The sequence below is a fragment of the Hevea brasiliensis genome, chromosome 1 (genome assembly GCF_030052815.1).
Source record: "Hevea brasiliensis isolate MT/VB/25A 57/8 chromosome 1, ASM3005281v1, whole genome shotgun sequence".
Taxonomy (NCBI): Eukaryota; Viridiplantae; Streptophyta; class Magnoliopsida; order Malpighiales; family Euphorbiaceae; genus Hevea; species Hevea brasiliensis.
This window is the reverse complement of record NC_079493.1, coordinates 1763163-1778638: the sequence shown is the minus strand read 5'-3', so window position 1 is coordinate 1778638 and position 15476 is coordinate 1763163. Positions and strand designations below refer to the sequence as shown.

At 30.3% G+C, this 15476-nt stretch overlaps 3 protein-coding genes across 3 annotated transcripts; all 3 read left to right on the top strand.

Moving 5' to 3' along the window:
- Positions 1-3585: 3585 nt before the first annotated feature.
- LOC110659477 (uncharacterized) lies at positions 3586-6358 on the top strand. The gene is made up of 5 exons (XM_058152654.1): positions 3586-4497; positions 4605-4678; positions 4803-4997; positions 5081-5395; positions 5473-6358. Exons 1-5 carry the CDS (start codon positions 3586-3588, stop codon positions 6356-6358), a joined length of 2382 nt encoding a protein of 793 aa, XP_058008637.1.
- A 100-nt stretch (positions 6359-6458) lies between these two features.
- LOC131173785 (uncharacterized) lies at positions 6459-7987 on the top strand. The gene is made up of 2 exons (XM_058136104.1): positions 6459-7063; positions 7638-7987. Exons 1-2 carry the CDS (start codon positions 6986-6988, stop codon positions 7968-7970), a joined length of 411 nt encoding a protein of 136 aa, XP_057992087.1. The 5' UTR covers positions 6459-6985; the 3' UTR covers positions 7971-7987.
- Positions 7988-8083: 96 nt separating this feature from the next.
- Positions 8084-8836, top strand: LOC131173792 (uncharacterized). Its single transcript, XM_058136156.1, has 2 exons — positions 8084-8186; positions 8330-8836. Exon 2 carries the CDS (start codon positions 8396-8398, stop codon positions 8702-8704), a length of 309 nt encoding a protein of 102 aa, XP_057992139.1. The 5' UTR covers positions 8084-8186; positions 8330-8395; the 3' UTR covers positions 8705-8836.
- Positions 8837-15476: the final 6640 nt, after the last annotated feature.

Sequence of the window (15476 nt, the reverse complement as noted above, 5' to 3'; positions counted from 1 at the left end):
TAATTTACTTTGTATCGAAAATTCAAGTCTGGTATTGTATTCGTGCAGTTTTTGAGATATGAGCTTAGTATTTTTTAATTTTTCCGAGACAATGAAAAAATGGTCAAATACAGATGATTATTAAATAATTGAGGGATTAACGTAAAGGGACAAGAGGGTATCCATATGAGAAGATGTTAATTTAGAGCTACGGGATCAAAATTCAAAAGTATTGACTTGTATTTGAACTATAGGGGAGAAGAATTAGTCTGTGTTAAAAAAGATGCAAATGACAAGAGAGAACATTAATATAATTAGGAACAAGGCATGTGTGAATGAGCAAATGGACAACCATGTGATGATGGTTTGGATTGAGGTGGACAAGTGCTGGGGTTATTTTTATGATCTTAACAACTCCAAGGTTGAAAAATTATTTCTAATTTCATTTTATATTTGATTTGAATGAGTTTGATGAGATGGTTTATGCTTATTATGTCATTAAATAGTCATTAAGAATATAATCAGAAATAATTCAGGACTGCATTATTTGCTTAAGAAAATGCAATATCTATCATAGAAAAGTAAAGTATTTACAAAAATTGTATTTAGATACATAGAATTAAAACTATTTATAAATGAATCCCTATAAAATTAGAATATTTATAATGAAAAAAGAGGAAAAATTACAAGGAGCAGACAGAGAATGAAAAGTTGGTCCAACCTAATTACAAATCAATTACTGAGTTGTAATCTGGAATTTCCTTTGCTGTTGTTTCATTGAATGTGTAAACGAATTTTTTTTAGTTGTCTCTGCCTCTCTGGCATACATGTGCACACTTACATCTCTTTTTCTAGCTGATAAATAAGGTTTATTTCACTTGCATTTAAATATTTGATGATGTAAGGACAGCCTGATTGATGCATGTCCATGGGTTGGATTCACAATCCACCTAAGTTCTATTCCTTTATTTTTTTTTCTTTATTTCTTTCATTTTTGTGAAAGCTTACACACTATCACAAGGTTTGTAATCTAGATTTTGCTTTATTGTTATTTCATTGAATGTGTAAAGGAATTTTTTTTAGTTGTCTCTGCCTCTCTGGCATACATGTGCACACTTACATCTCTTTTTCTAGCTGATAAATAAGGTTTATTTCACTTGCATTTTAATATCTGATGATGTAAGGACAGCCTGATTGATGCATGTCCATGTGTTGGATTCACCTAAGTTCTATTCCTTTATTTTTTTTTTTCTTTATTTCTTTCATTTTTGTGAAAGCATTGAAAAAAAAAGTTGCTGTCCACAACAGTATTAGGTAAAATTCCTAAAAAGACTTAAGCAATTCTTTTAACACTAATGTATTTGATAAAAAATTAAAAAAAATTAAGTATTAAAAGTTATCATTTTAAAGTTTTAATTAAGTTCAGTATGTTTTTGTTAAATGATATTAGATTAATCTTTATTTTGGTATGAATCAAACTTTTTTTTTTTTTTAATATTGAGCTGTCTATAAATTTAGTTTCTATAAATTTTATGTTCTAAATGTTTATGCTTGGACACGAGAAGATATGTTATTACCTATTGATCAGATATAAGAAAAAAGTATTAAATATTTAATGGCTCAACATACCCATACCCATTACCAAATCACACCTTTCTTTTTATTTCTTTCTTTCTTTTTTTTCTTTCTTTCTTTCGTGGAGACTAGAAATAAAGAGAAAAGAACCATCATGCATGGAAAGCATTGAAAGCTAAATGTATCTGTCTATTGTCTTTTCAAAAACAAGTGTTACGGTCCAAGAGCTTATGGATGCTGTCCAATTTGAATGGATGACTTTTAAATGATTTTTCAAATTAAAGAACTTGTATTTCTTTTATCAAATTATTTAATTTTTCAATTTTAAAAAAAATAATAATTGAATGAATAAATAATATATTATTCATTCAGAAAGCAGCCTAGAAATTAATACTACATAGAAACACATAAATAACAATGAATCTAAGCAAGACACATGTTCCACAACTTAATTTGAAATTTATGCCTTTGTAATTAATAGAGGCTTATTTTCTTTTTGCTTACGGCATCATTTAATTAATTAATAAATTAAATTGTGCTTCTTGTTCATTAATTAATTATTAGGGGGGACATCCTAGAATATCTTTCAACTCCACACTTAATTACCATGCATGCATTTAAATAGATGTGTCCCTAGCTACATGCTCCTTGGACTTTAGATTTAGCCTATTTTATTTAGACTTAAAGTTAAATTACACCTTTATACTTATTTGATGTGCCTTCACATTATATACTATCCTTTTAACTATTTCTTTGCAATGAGCTTTCTCTGATATAAGCAGGGAGTCATGTCATAATGTCATATTGCATTTGTTAATTAATTTTGTGATATGTTCTTCACACACTACAAAGTAAATTTAATTGTATATAAATGTCATAAAGACAGATTTTACAACTTAATATGTTTTTTCCTTTTAGTTAAATTGTCTTGTCACCAAAACTAGCTTAAGTGATAAGTAGATTTGCTTTAATTTCCTACTTCACCAAAAGTTCCTAATTCACCAAACACATACATATATATATAAATATGAATGCTCAATTTGTGTTAATCCAAATATATTATCAACCCTCTATTTTTTTGTTGCTAATTTATTTTTTATTTTTTAATTATTGTTTCCACTTTTGTTTGAATTTCAGAAAATATATATCATGTCTGTAGATCGTAGTTGGATGTATAAGCGATTAGATGTCAATGGCTTCCTTAATCCTGAATTTGAGGTTGGGGTGGAGTATTTTTTAAAATTTTCCTATGGACAAATAGATCTTGTCTCCAATGACAAGATTCGTTGTCCTTGTTCTAAATGTAAGAACAAGAAATACCTACAAAGAATTGATGTCACCTATCACTTGTATAAATTTGGATTTGTTGGGGCATATACTCAGTGGGATGCGCATGGTGAAGGTTTCACATCTGAATTTAATTCTTTACCAACTTCTAGTACTTCGATTGATGATATGACTCAACCAACTGATACAAATAATTATAGAAGTATGGTTATGGAAGCAATGAATTTTGATGAGGATATGGCTGGAGTGAGAAATTGTTTCATGGGCCTTGAACAAGAGGAACCAAATCCAAATGCTTCAAGTTTCTATGGCTTGTTACATGATGCTGATGCTCCCTTATGGGAAGGTTGCAATAATCATACACGCTTATCAGCTGTATCTCAACTATTAAATTGCATGTCAGATTTCCACATTAGTCATAATTGTTTTGACAATTTATTATCAATAATAAAGAGCATGCTACCAGAAGGTAATCTCTTGCCAAGCAACTTCTACAACACGAAAAAGATGATGTCAACTATGGGGCTTGGTTATCAAAAAATCGATGTTTGTGTCAACAATTGCATGCTATATTACAAAGAAAACAGTGATGGAACATCATGCAAAACTTGCGGTCACCCTCAGTATAAGCCAAGGAAATCAAGTACGGCTCGATAAAAAAATCTACCATTTAAAGTGTTACGTTACTTGCCTTTGATTCCTAGGCTTCAAAGGTTGTTTATGTCATCCAAAACCGCAGCGCACATGGTATGGCATGCTTTTAACCAACATACTGATGGGACTATGTCACATCCTGTTGATAGTGAGGCATGGAAGCACTTCGATCGCACTTACCCTTTGTTTGCATCTGACCCTAGGAATGTTCGTCTTGGATTATGCACTGATGGATTCAATCCCTTTGGGCAACGTTCTAATCCTTACTCTTGTTGGCCAGTAATAATTGCAGTGTATAACTTACCTCCTTGGATGGCCATGAAAAAACCTTATATGTTCTTGAATATGGTGATTCCGGTTCCTAAAAGCCCTGGCAAGAGTTTGGATGTGTTCTTGAGGCCTTTGATTGATGAGTTGAAAATGTTATGGACTGAAGGAGTTTTGACTCATGATATTCATACTAAGCAGAACTTTCATATGAAAGCAGCACTTTTATGGACAGTAAGCGACTTTCCTGCATATGGTATGTTATCCGGATGGAGCACACATGGAAAATTGGCTTGTCCGTATTGCATGGAAGGTAGTAAAGCTTTTGTTCTTCAACATGGTGGGAAAGCATCATTCTTTGATTGTCATCGCCAATTTCTTCCTCTCAACCATCCATACAGAAGACAAAAAGATAAATTCAAAAAAGGTGTTATAGAAAGGAGTCCACCCCCTCCTCATTTGTCTGGTGATGTTATACAAAATCGGGCAAATTCACTACCTGATATTGTATTTGGGACAACTAGTGGGAAGCAAACAATACTTGGATTTGGTGCACACCACAATTGGGTCAAGAGGAGTATATTTTGGGAGCTTCCATATTGGAATTCAAATTTAATTCGGCATAATTTAGATGTGATGCATATAGAGAAGAATGTGTTTGACAATGTATTCTACACAGTTATGGATGTGAATGGGAAAACTAAGGACAACTCCAAAGCAAGAGAGGACTTAAAAGTTTATTGCAAGCGTCCTGAATTACACTTAGTGCAATATATGGTAGAGTATACAAACCTAAAGCCACTTATACTTTGAATAAAGAACAAAAACAAACAATTTGTCAGTGGCTAAAGGATTTGAGATTGCCTGATGGATATGCTTCCAACATTGCACGGGCTGTAAGTGTGGAGGACTGTAAGTTTTTTGGATTGAAAAGTCATGACTGCCACATATTGATGCAAAGATTGATACCAATCGCATTTCGTGACATATTGCCTAAAGCAGTTTGGGATGCATTAACTGAGCTTAGTCATTTTTTTTAGGGACATTACTGCAACTATACTATTTGTGGACAATATTGAGATATTAGAAAAAAACATTATTGAAACAATTTGCAAGTTAGAAAAGATATTCCCACCGGGTTTCTTTGACTCAATGGAGCATTTGCCTATTCATATTGCTTATGAGGCCAAAGTAGGTGGACCAGTGCAATATCGTTGGATGTATCCATTCGAGCGGTAAATATTGCAAAAATGCCTTTTTTTATTTATTTCACATATATATTTCTTGATGAAATAACAATCAAATTTGTTAATAATAGGTTCCTTTTTGACTTAAAGAAAAAAGTTCGAAATAAAGCTTCGGTTGAGGGTTCAATTGTCGAGGCATACATTATTGAGGAAATATCAACCTTTTGTTCTCATTACTTTGAGCCACAAATCCCAACAAGATTAAATAAAGTTCCAAGAAATGATGATGGGGGAAACATTGAACCAATGGGGCGCATTTCAATTTTCACTCATTCAGGTCGACCTTTTGGTCGAATACCGCATAGAAGGATCATGTCAAATGAGGAGTATTCTGCTGCTCATATTTATGTATTGTTGAATTGTCAAGAGATCGAACCATTTATTGAGTAAGTATTCCTAACTAACATGTGTCCTCTTTTTAATTAATGAAATACAACATATAAGTGATCAAATTATTGTGTAGGATGTTTGATGACCATTTACGAGGTATAATACCAGATATCAATGACCAACAATTGGAACAATTGCGGGAACAAGACTTTGCAAATTGGTTCAAAGAATATGTAGAGAAGAATGAAGTTGAAGAGCGCATCTACCAAATAGCTCAAGGCCCTGGACGTACAGTTCAATCATATAAGGGGTACTTTGTGAATGGTTTTAAATTTCATACACATGATTATGGTAGAGATCGAAAAACATTGAATAGTGGTGTTTGGGTGAAAGGAAGTTGTTACAATGAATATGAAAGTGATTATTACGGTTTGTTGAATGAGGTACTACAGTTGGAGTATTTTGGAGTAGGAAACAATATAATTCTTTTCAAATGTGAATGGTTTGACACTAATAAAGGGATAAGAGTTCATCCTCAGCATGGGCTTATAGAAATTCATCCCAAATCAAGGCTTGCCTCTAATGATCCATTTATTTTAGCCCATCAAGCTCAGCAAGTGTGTTACACAAAATATCCTGCAATTAATAAAACAAGGGGTGATTGGTGTGCAGTATTCAAAACCAAAGCTAGGAGCACATTTAACATTCATAAGGTGGTTGATATAAGTGATAACGGGTTTACTTCTGATGAGGTCGCTTACCAAGAAGATGATATCTCTCGACCTTTAGAAATTTTACCAACTACTGAACTTGATGATCCATGCTTGCTACTTGATTCAAATCATATAGTAGAGTTAGATGAAAATGAATTGCAACATTTAGTGCAACCGAGTAGAGAGGATGAGGAGGAGGAGGAGGAGGACGAAGAGGAAGATGAAGACGAAGACGAAGACGAAGAGGAAGATGAAGACGAAGACGAAAATGAAAACGATAAAGATGATGATAGTGATGATGATTGATTTTCATTATTGTATAGTACAAAAAGGGTAATTTCACCGTTTCATGCTTAAGTTGTTGTGTAATTTTGTGTTTTATTATTATATGTGATTGTGAAGCTATTATTTTTGCATAGCTTGTAATCCATATGAAATTCTTACATATATGCATTTATTTGCTCTTTGGTACTTATGGATATTGTGCTTTACAGGATGCCTCGTAGAATATCATCATCTAGAGGTAGAGGACGGGGTCGACAGGACACAATATCTCAACCCATGCAGTCTTTGAGGGATGAACAAGATGAAGACCAAAGCATAGGACATGAGCCACTACAGTTGCCAGTGGATACTCAAGTTTCACCTACTCCACTACAGTTAGGGGGGCAAGTAGCAGCATCGTCATCATCATCAGTTCGAACAAGAGGTCCGAATTTAGGGCAGCCAGCACCAGTAAACCCAACAAATCGACAGATGATAAGATTAAGGGGCCTTGTGTAAGTAACAATATTTAAGACGGTTGAGTAAATTAAACAAAACTTCCACAAAAAAAATTTTCTTATTAAGTGAAGTTTTTTTTACTTTAAATGTTATTAATGGTGCAGCTTCTTGGATATATCTGTCTCTCGCTCAATAACCAATGACATTAAGATGCACTTTACAGCTCCATGGAAAACTTGGGCAGAAATACCCAACAAGATGAAGGATGAGCTATTTGGAAAATTTCAAGTGAGATACAAATTACCTATTTATATTGAATTTAATTCAATTGAATAAGTTGAATTTATATGGTGGGAAGGTTGTGAATTAATGGATGTGGATGATTATTATAGAAGTGGCTATTCAACAGGTTGTGTCTTTTTGTTGTTAGATGTTTGAAAAACAGCTGAAATGCTACCGGATTTTAATGGAAAATACTTGTTATTTTAGGATATTCATTTATTTGGCATGACTTATCTTGGGCAGAAATACCCAACAAGATGAAGGATGAGCTACTTGGAAAATTTCAAGTGAGATACAAATTACCTATTTATATTGAAATTAATTCAATTGAATATGTTGAATTTATATGGTGGGAAGGTTGTGAATTAATGGATGTGGATGATTATTATAGAAGTGGCTTTTCAACAGGTTGTGTCTTTTTGTTGTTAGATGTTTGAAAAACAGCTGAAATGCTGTCGGATTTTAATGAATAATAATTGTTATTTTAGGGTATTCATTTAATTTGACATGACTTATCTATTGGATGATCGAAATATAAATTGTCATATTTATTTATAATATCTGACAATGAAATTTTTAGGGTCGTTACATGTGGGATGAAACTGAAGAGCAGAATGTGCGTCTTGCTTGGGATAAGCTTGGGAAGGATAGATTTCGTGATATTCTTAACAGAGCTAGGAATGAAATGTTGGTGAAGCACAAGAAAAGTGATATTGCTTATTTGCACAATCTAGGACCAAACTGGATGAAAGCAGAGGTGTGGAATGAGCTTGTTGCTTATTGGAGTTCTCCAGAGTGGCGAAAGAAGTCACAATCTGCTAAGATTAATAGAATGACAGTAAAAGATGGGTCAATTACAAAACATGCTGGTGGTTCAATCAAAATTGAGATTCATGAGGATCGATTGGTATAATTTTTAAATTTAAGTTATTTTTTATTTATAGTTATACATTTTGTTGGTTGTAAAATTATTTAGTGTGTATTTTGTTGATTACACAATATGATAATTTTTATTTTGTAGACAAAGAAGTTAAGTAAGCCACCAAATAAGATTGAAGTATTTCGAGCAACTCACACCAAAAAGGGTGCTGATGGTGTATTCATTGATGGCAAATCACAACGGGTCGATGTAAGTTTCTTTGAAAATATTAATTTTACCACAATATTTTTCCAATTTAATTTCATTGTCATTAAGTTGTATTAGATTATAATGTAAGGTTATGTGTGTTGGCTATTCAGTTAATAAGATATTACTGTATTTCATTTGTTTAGGAAGATTATGCAAGTGCAATTGTGGAGAAATATGGTTCTAATTCTGAATCCCCGCCAATATTTGATATGGATAAGTGGATAAAAGTATCTGGAGGCTTTAATAAAGGAAGGGTGTATGGTTTTGGTTCTTCTGCAACTCAAACAAGTGGATCATCTACCTCTCAATCATGCACATCTGCTTATCCTGGGTCATCTTCTCAGCCTGCGATGACACAAGAGGAAATTCAACAACTTATAGATGAAAAAGCATCACGAATGAGGGCAGAGATGATGGCTGAAATACTTGATCAGGTGCGAAAGGAGTTAAAGACCACAGGTGGTACTCAGTTTGCAACATCTTCACATCCAACCACTTCAGACTCCACAAATCCATAGGATAATCTAGATAATTGACTATGCTATTTATGTTTCCGTTTAAAGATATTATTATGTGCGGAATATTAATAGTACTTTTTCTAAATATGATTGTATTTTAACTTACATTTTATTAATATTAGCTACTTTGTATGGATTATTTTACAACTTTATGAATATATGCATTTTAATTATGCTGATTAGGAAAATCATAATTAATATATTGTATTTATTTATGGATTTTTTATTAATTTATTCTATAGGAATAACAAAATAATTAAAAAATAATAATTTTAATAATAAATAATAATACTTTTTTGACAGATTTGTGACGAATTAGCGACGAAATTTTAAAATTATTTAAAATTTTAAAAATTATTTATGCATTATCGACAAACCATATAACTTTAACGACGGATTTAGTGACAAAATTAGACACAGATTTGTGACGGATTAGCGACGGCATTTTTCTGACGACACTAGTAACTGAAAATTAATTCGGTTTCATTTATATTAGTGACGGCATATTTCGTCGCTAATTCCGTCACTAAATATTAGCGACGGAGAGAATTTTGGTCGCAAAATTTTCTGACGAGTGTTTTAGCGACGAAAACATATCCGTCGTAAATCAGTCGTTAAAATTTTTTGTGACGAAAACTAGCCCATCTGCGACGGATTTTTTCCGTCGCAGATGGCCTGTTTTTTTGTGGTGATAACTATCTGAAATTCACAACTATAGAAGTCTATCTCAACCCTGGTATCCAACATGCATAAACCATATAATAACATTAATTAATACCATATATTTATAAAATAGTGTCACAGCGGAGTTTTAAGAATAAAATAAATAATTAAATAAACTAATAATAAAATAATAATTTTTTATTAACAATATTGTACCTTACAGGGAAAAATGCAACTTAGACTCTAAAGCAAATTACTCCTACAACCTGGGAAAAAATTATCAAATAGGAGTGATTGTTCGACCTAGTGAGTTTAGATATTGATTATAAATGCAATTTCTACAACTACTTAAAACTAATGTAATTCTACCATGAAATGCACATCCAACATATACAATATAAAACTCATCTAATACTCGCACGAGAAGATAATTTGGAGCTACTCACACACCCAGTGTATCACATAAATGCATAAATACAAGATTTGATCCCCTATATAACTCTCTCAATTCAAATCCTACTAGCGAGCTCAACTCAAGCCGAACTTTCGCTTAAATCTATGTGCGGAAGTCAGTGAGATCAACTCAAAGTCGTGTCTCATCCCGACTTTCCATATCCATAAGGATCAGGTTCCAGCAAAACTAGCTCAAGTTACGACTACCCGTCTTGGGATCCTAGCTCCTTTAAAGTCTAAATAATTTTTTCTAGCACTTTAAAAATTATTTAAAAAAAAAGATTCCTAGAGGTCCTCTACCTCATCCTTGTATTAGCTAAATTTATTTTACTTAATTTTACTCAACTAAGAATATTTTACAGATTTAATCAGCTAACTTTATTAAGGCAAAAACTATAAAACTTGAGTTAAGGATTACCTTTGCAAATTCTGCTACCTAGAACGCGTACAAAACATTTGAAAATGCTAGAAAAAACTATAAACACAACTATCTTCCAAGATAGCCCATCAGGCACCTGACCCGCCCTGAAAACTCGGTCCTAAATGTCAGTGAGCTATCACTGATTTGATCACACCTAAATGAAACTCTAAAATTATTAATAATATCATATAATTATATTTAATTTATAGGCATAAAAAAAGCTCGAAAATCTCACTAAATGATATGGACCTCCGATGATCGCAACTGCATTCGATTGGAGCGGGTTGGTCCCATCTTGAATGTTTCATCGCTCTGAATCCATCAGTGGTCTCATATCGTCAATCTGACGATTGGATTGGTGGGAATCGATCCTAGAAGTTTATGTTTCTCTCTCCTCAATTTGTCAAATTCCAGCAACGATAAGGAGCGGGTTAGTTGGATATGGTAGCTCAGAGGAAGAGGAGTTGAACGCTGGTGGTTTGGCTCGGATAAGACGTTGAAATCACCGAAAAATAGAGAAAAACCATTTGGCTCCCCCTTTGCACTTTTCATCGGAAAGACACGTCAACCGTCATTGTTCACCACTCGATAAGCTTACGCCGGTGCTACTAATGGTTGTTAAATGTTCGTCGGCATTCGTCCGCCGCTAGGTTTGGCCAAAGCACAGTGAACGGAGAGAGAGAGTGAGAGATGGGGGAGAGAGAGAGAAAGATTTTGGGGAAGGGGGCTGTTGTTGGTTTTCAACATTCAAAGCTTTGTTTTTTAATTATCTTTTAATCCCAAAATTTTTCATAGTTTTACAATCAAGTTCAAAATACTTTTCAATTAAGTCCATCCTATTTAAATTCCCTTAAAACAATATTTTAAATAAAACAACACTAATAGTAATCTAATTCACAACATCTAACATTTTTTCTTTTTACTAAAATAACTACATAAGTACTACAATAATAATAATTAGAGAATATAAAATTTAACTTTGGAAAATAATCATTTAATTTAAAATTGAAGTTTTGAACTAATTTTTATAAAATATGTTTAAAGGAAACAAAAATAATATTAAAATAATTATTTATACAATTTATTAAATTTTAAAAATTTTCAGGGCATTACAATTTAAATGATTATAATTTGAAAATAAAATTTATGAATTAATAGGCTATCAATTTTAGGAATTTAAATTGTTTAAATTAGTATTTTAAGTCAACATAAAAAATAGACTATAATTTTTATTTTTCTTAGTAATTTTAAGTAATTAAATGAATATATATTTTTACATAATATATATTTCTTAATTTTGGGTCAATCCAAAGGAGTATAAATTTAAAATGTAAAATATATGATAAAATTTAATTATTTTATATATAAATTTTAAATATTATATATTTTTAATTTATGATAAATTAAATTTAGATAAGAAAAATATGAAAATAAGTGACTGGCTTGAGCTAAAACCAGGTTTGGAAGGAACACCTAGAATTGACAAAAGGCAAAACGTGAAGGCAACTTGACATTCACACGCAATTAATCTAATTAATTGTGATAGCATTTCTAGCAAAGGACGATTTCCAGTGAAAGCAACATATAAAATTCAAATTTCATGAGATTAGTCTGAACATGGATGTGAACATGGAATTCGAAAACTTCAACAAGGAATGGCGATCCCACCACTTGAATTTGAGTCCAAATAACATAAATATATATTATTACTTGTTCAACTTTTAATGGATCAATCAAACTATTTTGATTAGGAGTCTGTTTGACAATATTAATTATTAGCTATTTTAATAATTATCATCTATTTTACTAATAATTAATTGTTAGATATTAACTCTTAGTTATTTATGTAGCAGTTAAGTAGAAATATTCAATAAAAATAGTTATTGAATTAATTGTTAAATACAAAAATAATAATTTAATCTTATTGATATAATCAAAATACTTTCTCAATCTTTAAAAGTAAAAAAGAGTAGTTTTTCATAAATTATTCTCTCAATATCTAAACACTAATATAAACATTGTACTATCAAACAGTATAAATAAGAGAAGTGATATTTTAACTATAGTCAAAATACTAAATGCTACTTTAAAGCTATTGTCGAATAGGATTCAAACTCGAAGTTGAGACTTTGTTACCTGAAAACCACTATAACATCACTGAATTGAAATTTATGGATATTAATTTAGTGAATATATTCAAATTATTCATCTTTTTTATTACGAAAGTTGAGTCACTTAAATTATTTGTAAAATATAATCTAAGCAAGATTGTAATTGCCTTCTTGAAAAATTTATCACTTTTAGAAAAAGTGGATTTTTTTTTTTAAATTTTGATTCTTGTAGAACTGAAATGTGAAACACATTGGAAAGAATTGTAGCAAAAATCCCCCCAAAAAAAGTCTCCTATATACCAAGTGGCCGGCTGCTTTATGCTGTACGCTAATGGGTACAGCACTATCTTTAGCTTGCATTAATATCTTTGGTAGGACAATATTGTCTTTTTTACATTACTAATTTTTTATTGAATTTCCAAAGAGTGATGCTTGCAAAATGATGTCACCTTTGGCTAAGTTAATGCTCATCCCTTCTACAGTATACTTGGCAAACAATTCAACCCAATTTTTTTTATTATATTAAACATTTTTAAAGAGCACTACTCAAATTTAATTCTTTTATTTACCTTTTACGTTATAAAAGTCCTTTAGTAGATCCCACGTTAGCATCAAAAATACTTAATAATTAAATTATTTTTTAATAAAAAATATCATGAAATTTGTTGTTTCAGTTTTTATTTTGATTTATTTATTTATAAAAATAAAAACTAAAATTAAATTTCAATTCTTTTATTTATAAAATTAGAATCAAAATTAAATTTTAATTTGATTTTGAATGCTTTCGGTTTGAGTTCCTTTTAGTTTCAGTTCTTCTAATAATAATTTTTTTTATTTTAATTCAATATAATTCTTTAATTCGATTTAAAATTTTTAAAAATCGTATATAACTCTAATATTGATATAAAAAATTATAATCTAATCTCATAAAATCAATTAAATCCCTTAAAATACTACATAAAATCCCTTCCACACAAATCCTAAATTGTTTCAATATTTTATTTTTTTTAATAGAATTCTTCATCATAATTATTGTAATATTCAAAGAGAGATCATATTTATTTTGCAAAATTGAGCAATAATAATCTGAAATTAATAAACATCTTCTCATTGAAGATATGAAATAATATCTACAATGGGAAATGAGACAACCACGTAAAGGAAATCAACTTTACAGGTAAGGGGAAAGTGTGGAAAAGAAAACAAGAACTTCAGAAAAGAGGAGAAACAAGAGAAAAAAAAAAAAAAGCATATATGCTAATAACGAATCTGCATTTATTGAAAGCAAATAAAAGAAAAAGAGGTATGGGCCACTGCTGATTAATAGCGACAACCACAAACTAAATTTAAAGTAAAAAAGATTTTAAGGAAAAACAGAGGAAAAGAGGATAATTTATAAAAGTTATTAACTTTTAATTTTTTTTAATAAAATTTATCAAATTTTAATTTGATTTATAAAATTTATTATGATTAAAAATTAAAATTTTTTATATTAACATGTTACCCTATCAATTATTTTATAAATAAAATTATTTAATAAGTAGTTGCTGATGGAGGAAAAAATAGAAAAAGAGAGATTTGATAGTGATGAGGTATCTGGATGTGTTTTATATATCTTATTTTTTTTAATTAATAAAATAAATTTATTTATAAAATATTTGTAAAATTCAAATGTAAAATAAATCAAAAAATTCATAAAAACAAAATAATCACAACAAATTAACAATAAGCACAAAAAAATGATCACAAATCCAATACCCACAATCACAAATCGATTAATCTTATCAATGAAAACCACAAAAACCAAAATCAATTACAATATAAAACCATACCCATGAATAAATCTGGTGGCAGAAGCAGGTCTAGATGCCAATGAAACCAAAGTTTCATTACCTATTACCCAAGAACAGATCGGTTGTGACAGAAGCTTTCAACTCTGGAGTTAAAATTGTTGGCTGGGGATCAAAATTCAATTCAAATTCATTGTCATCAAGTGACGTTAATAGCAAATCTTCCACGGTTTGCCAGCTTCAATATTATACTGGAAAAATGTAAGAAAACCTTTTTATTATTTCTTGCCCTGTTTAGTTATGAATAAAGTTAATAAAAAAAAAATTAATAGCTGGCATAAAATGAATATTTCAAGATCCATTTCTTGTGTATTCTGCTGTTCGATCAGTGCCAGAGAGGGCATAAGCTGGCAGTATCACCAATTTTTATCTTGGAAATCAAGCGTAATCCTTAAAACTCTTGCCCTTTTTTATTCTCCATTTTATAATAAGACTCTATGCTACGTGCCATGCATGGGTACTTTAAATTTCACAAATTTTTTATTTTGTTAAAAAAATTAAATTAAAAAATTTGATCATTTTCTATAATATTAACTGTTTTAATAGCTGTCATCTGTTTAATTAGCTATTTTTAGTAGCTGCCAACTGTTTTACTAGCGGTTAGTTGCTAGATATTAGCGGTTAATGGTTAATTATTTGTTCAATTATTTAAAGTAAAAGCGCATGATAAAAATAATTATTAGATTAGCTGTTAAATATAAAAATAGTAGTATTATTTTTATTAATTTTAGTTAAAATATTCTCTTAACTTTTAAAAGTTAGGAGGTGTAATTTTTCATGAATAACCCCTTTAACTTCTAAATACTAAATATTAAAATAAATACTATGCCACTAAAGAGTATAAATAAGAGAGATAGTATTTTGACTAAAGTCAAAATACTAATTATTATCTTAAAATCTGTTACTGAATATGACCTTTATGATTAGAAAACAGAAAAAAATTCGCTTAAACTCATCCTATTTAAAGAGATATTGTAATTCACTTAAATATAAACTAGATTAATCAATACATTTGAACTTAGTAGTATGTATTAGATTTGTTTTTAGAATTGTAAGTTCTTTTTTAATTAATTTGAGTCTCAATATGAATTAAATAAGAAAAAAAAAGCATCAATCTAATATTTGACTTAATCAACTTAAATTTAATCTAAAAGTTAAATAAATAAAATTTTTAAAACTAATTTTTCCAATGAAAATTGATGACTTGACGCATAAATGCCTATATATTAATTCAAACTAGACACATGCGATACCTTCTAGATATATAGTGACCT

What these genes read in the sequence shown, in the direction of transcription:
- LOC110659477 (XM_058152654.1), top strand. Translation starts at nt 3,586, where the DNA reads ATGGTATGGCATGCTTTTAACCAACATACTGATGGGACTATGTCACAT. An exon ending in AAGCAAGAGAGGACTTAAAA is followed by an intron (nt 4,498 to 4,604) that starts GTTTATTGCAAG and finishes ACAATTTGTCAG; the next exon opens with TGGCTAAAGGATTTGAGATT. An exon ending in GAGATCGAACCATTTATTGA is followed by an intron (nt 5,396 to 5,472) that starts GTAAGTATTCCT and finishes ATTATTGTGTAG; the next exon opens with GATGTTTGATGACCATTTAC.
- LOC131173785 (XM_058136104.1), top strand. Translation starts at nt 6,986, where the DNA reads ATGCACTTTACAGCTCCATGGAAAACTTGGGCAGAAATACCCAACAAG. An exon ending in AGCTATTTGGAAAATTTCAA is followed by an intron (nt 7,064 to 7,637) that starts GTGAGATACAAA and finishes TGAAATTTTTAG; the next exon opens with GGTCGTTACATGTGGGATGA.
- LOC131173792 (XM_058136156.1), top strand. Translation starts at nt 8,396, where the DNA reads ATGGATAAGTGGATAAAAGTATCTGGAGGCTTTAATAAAGGAAGGGTG.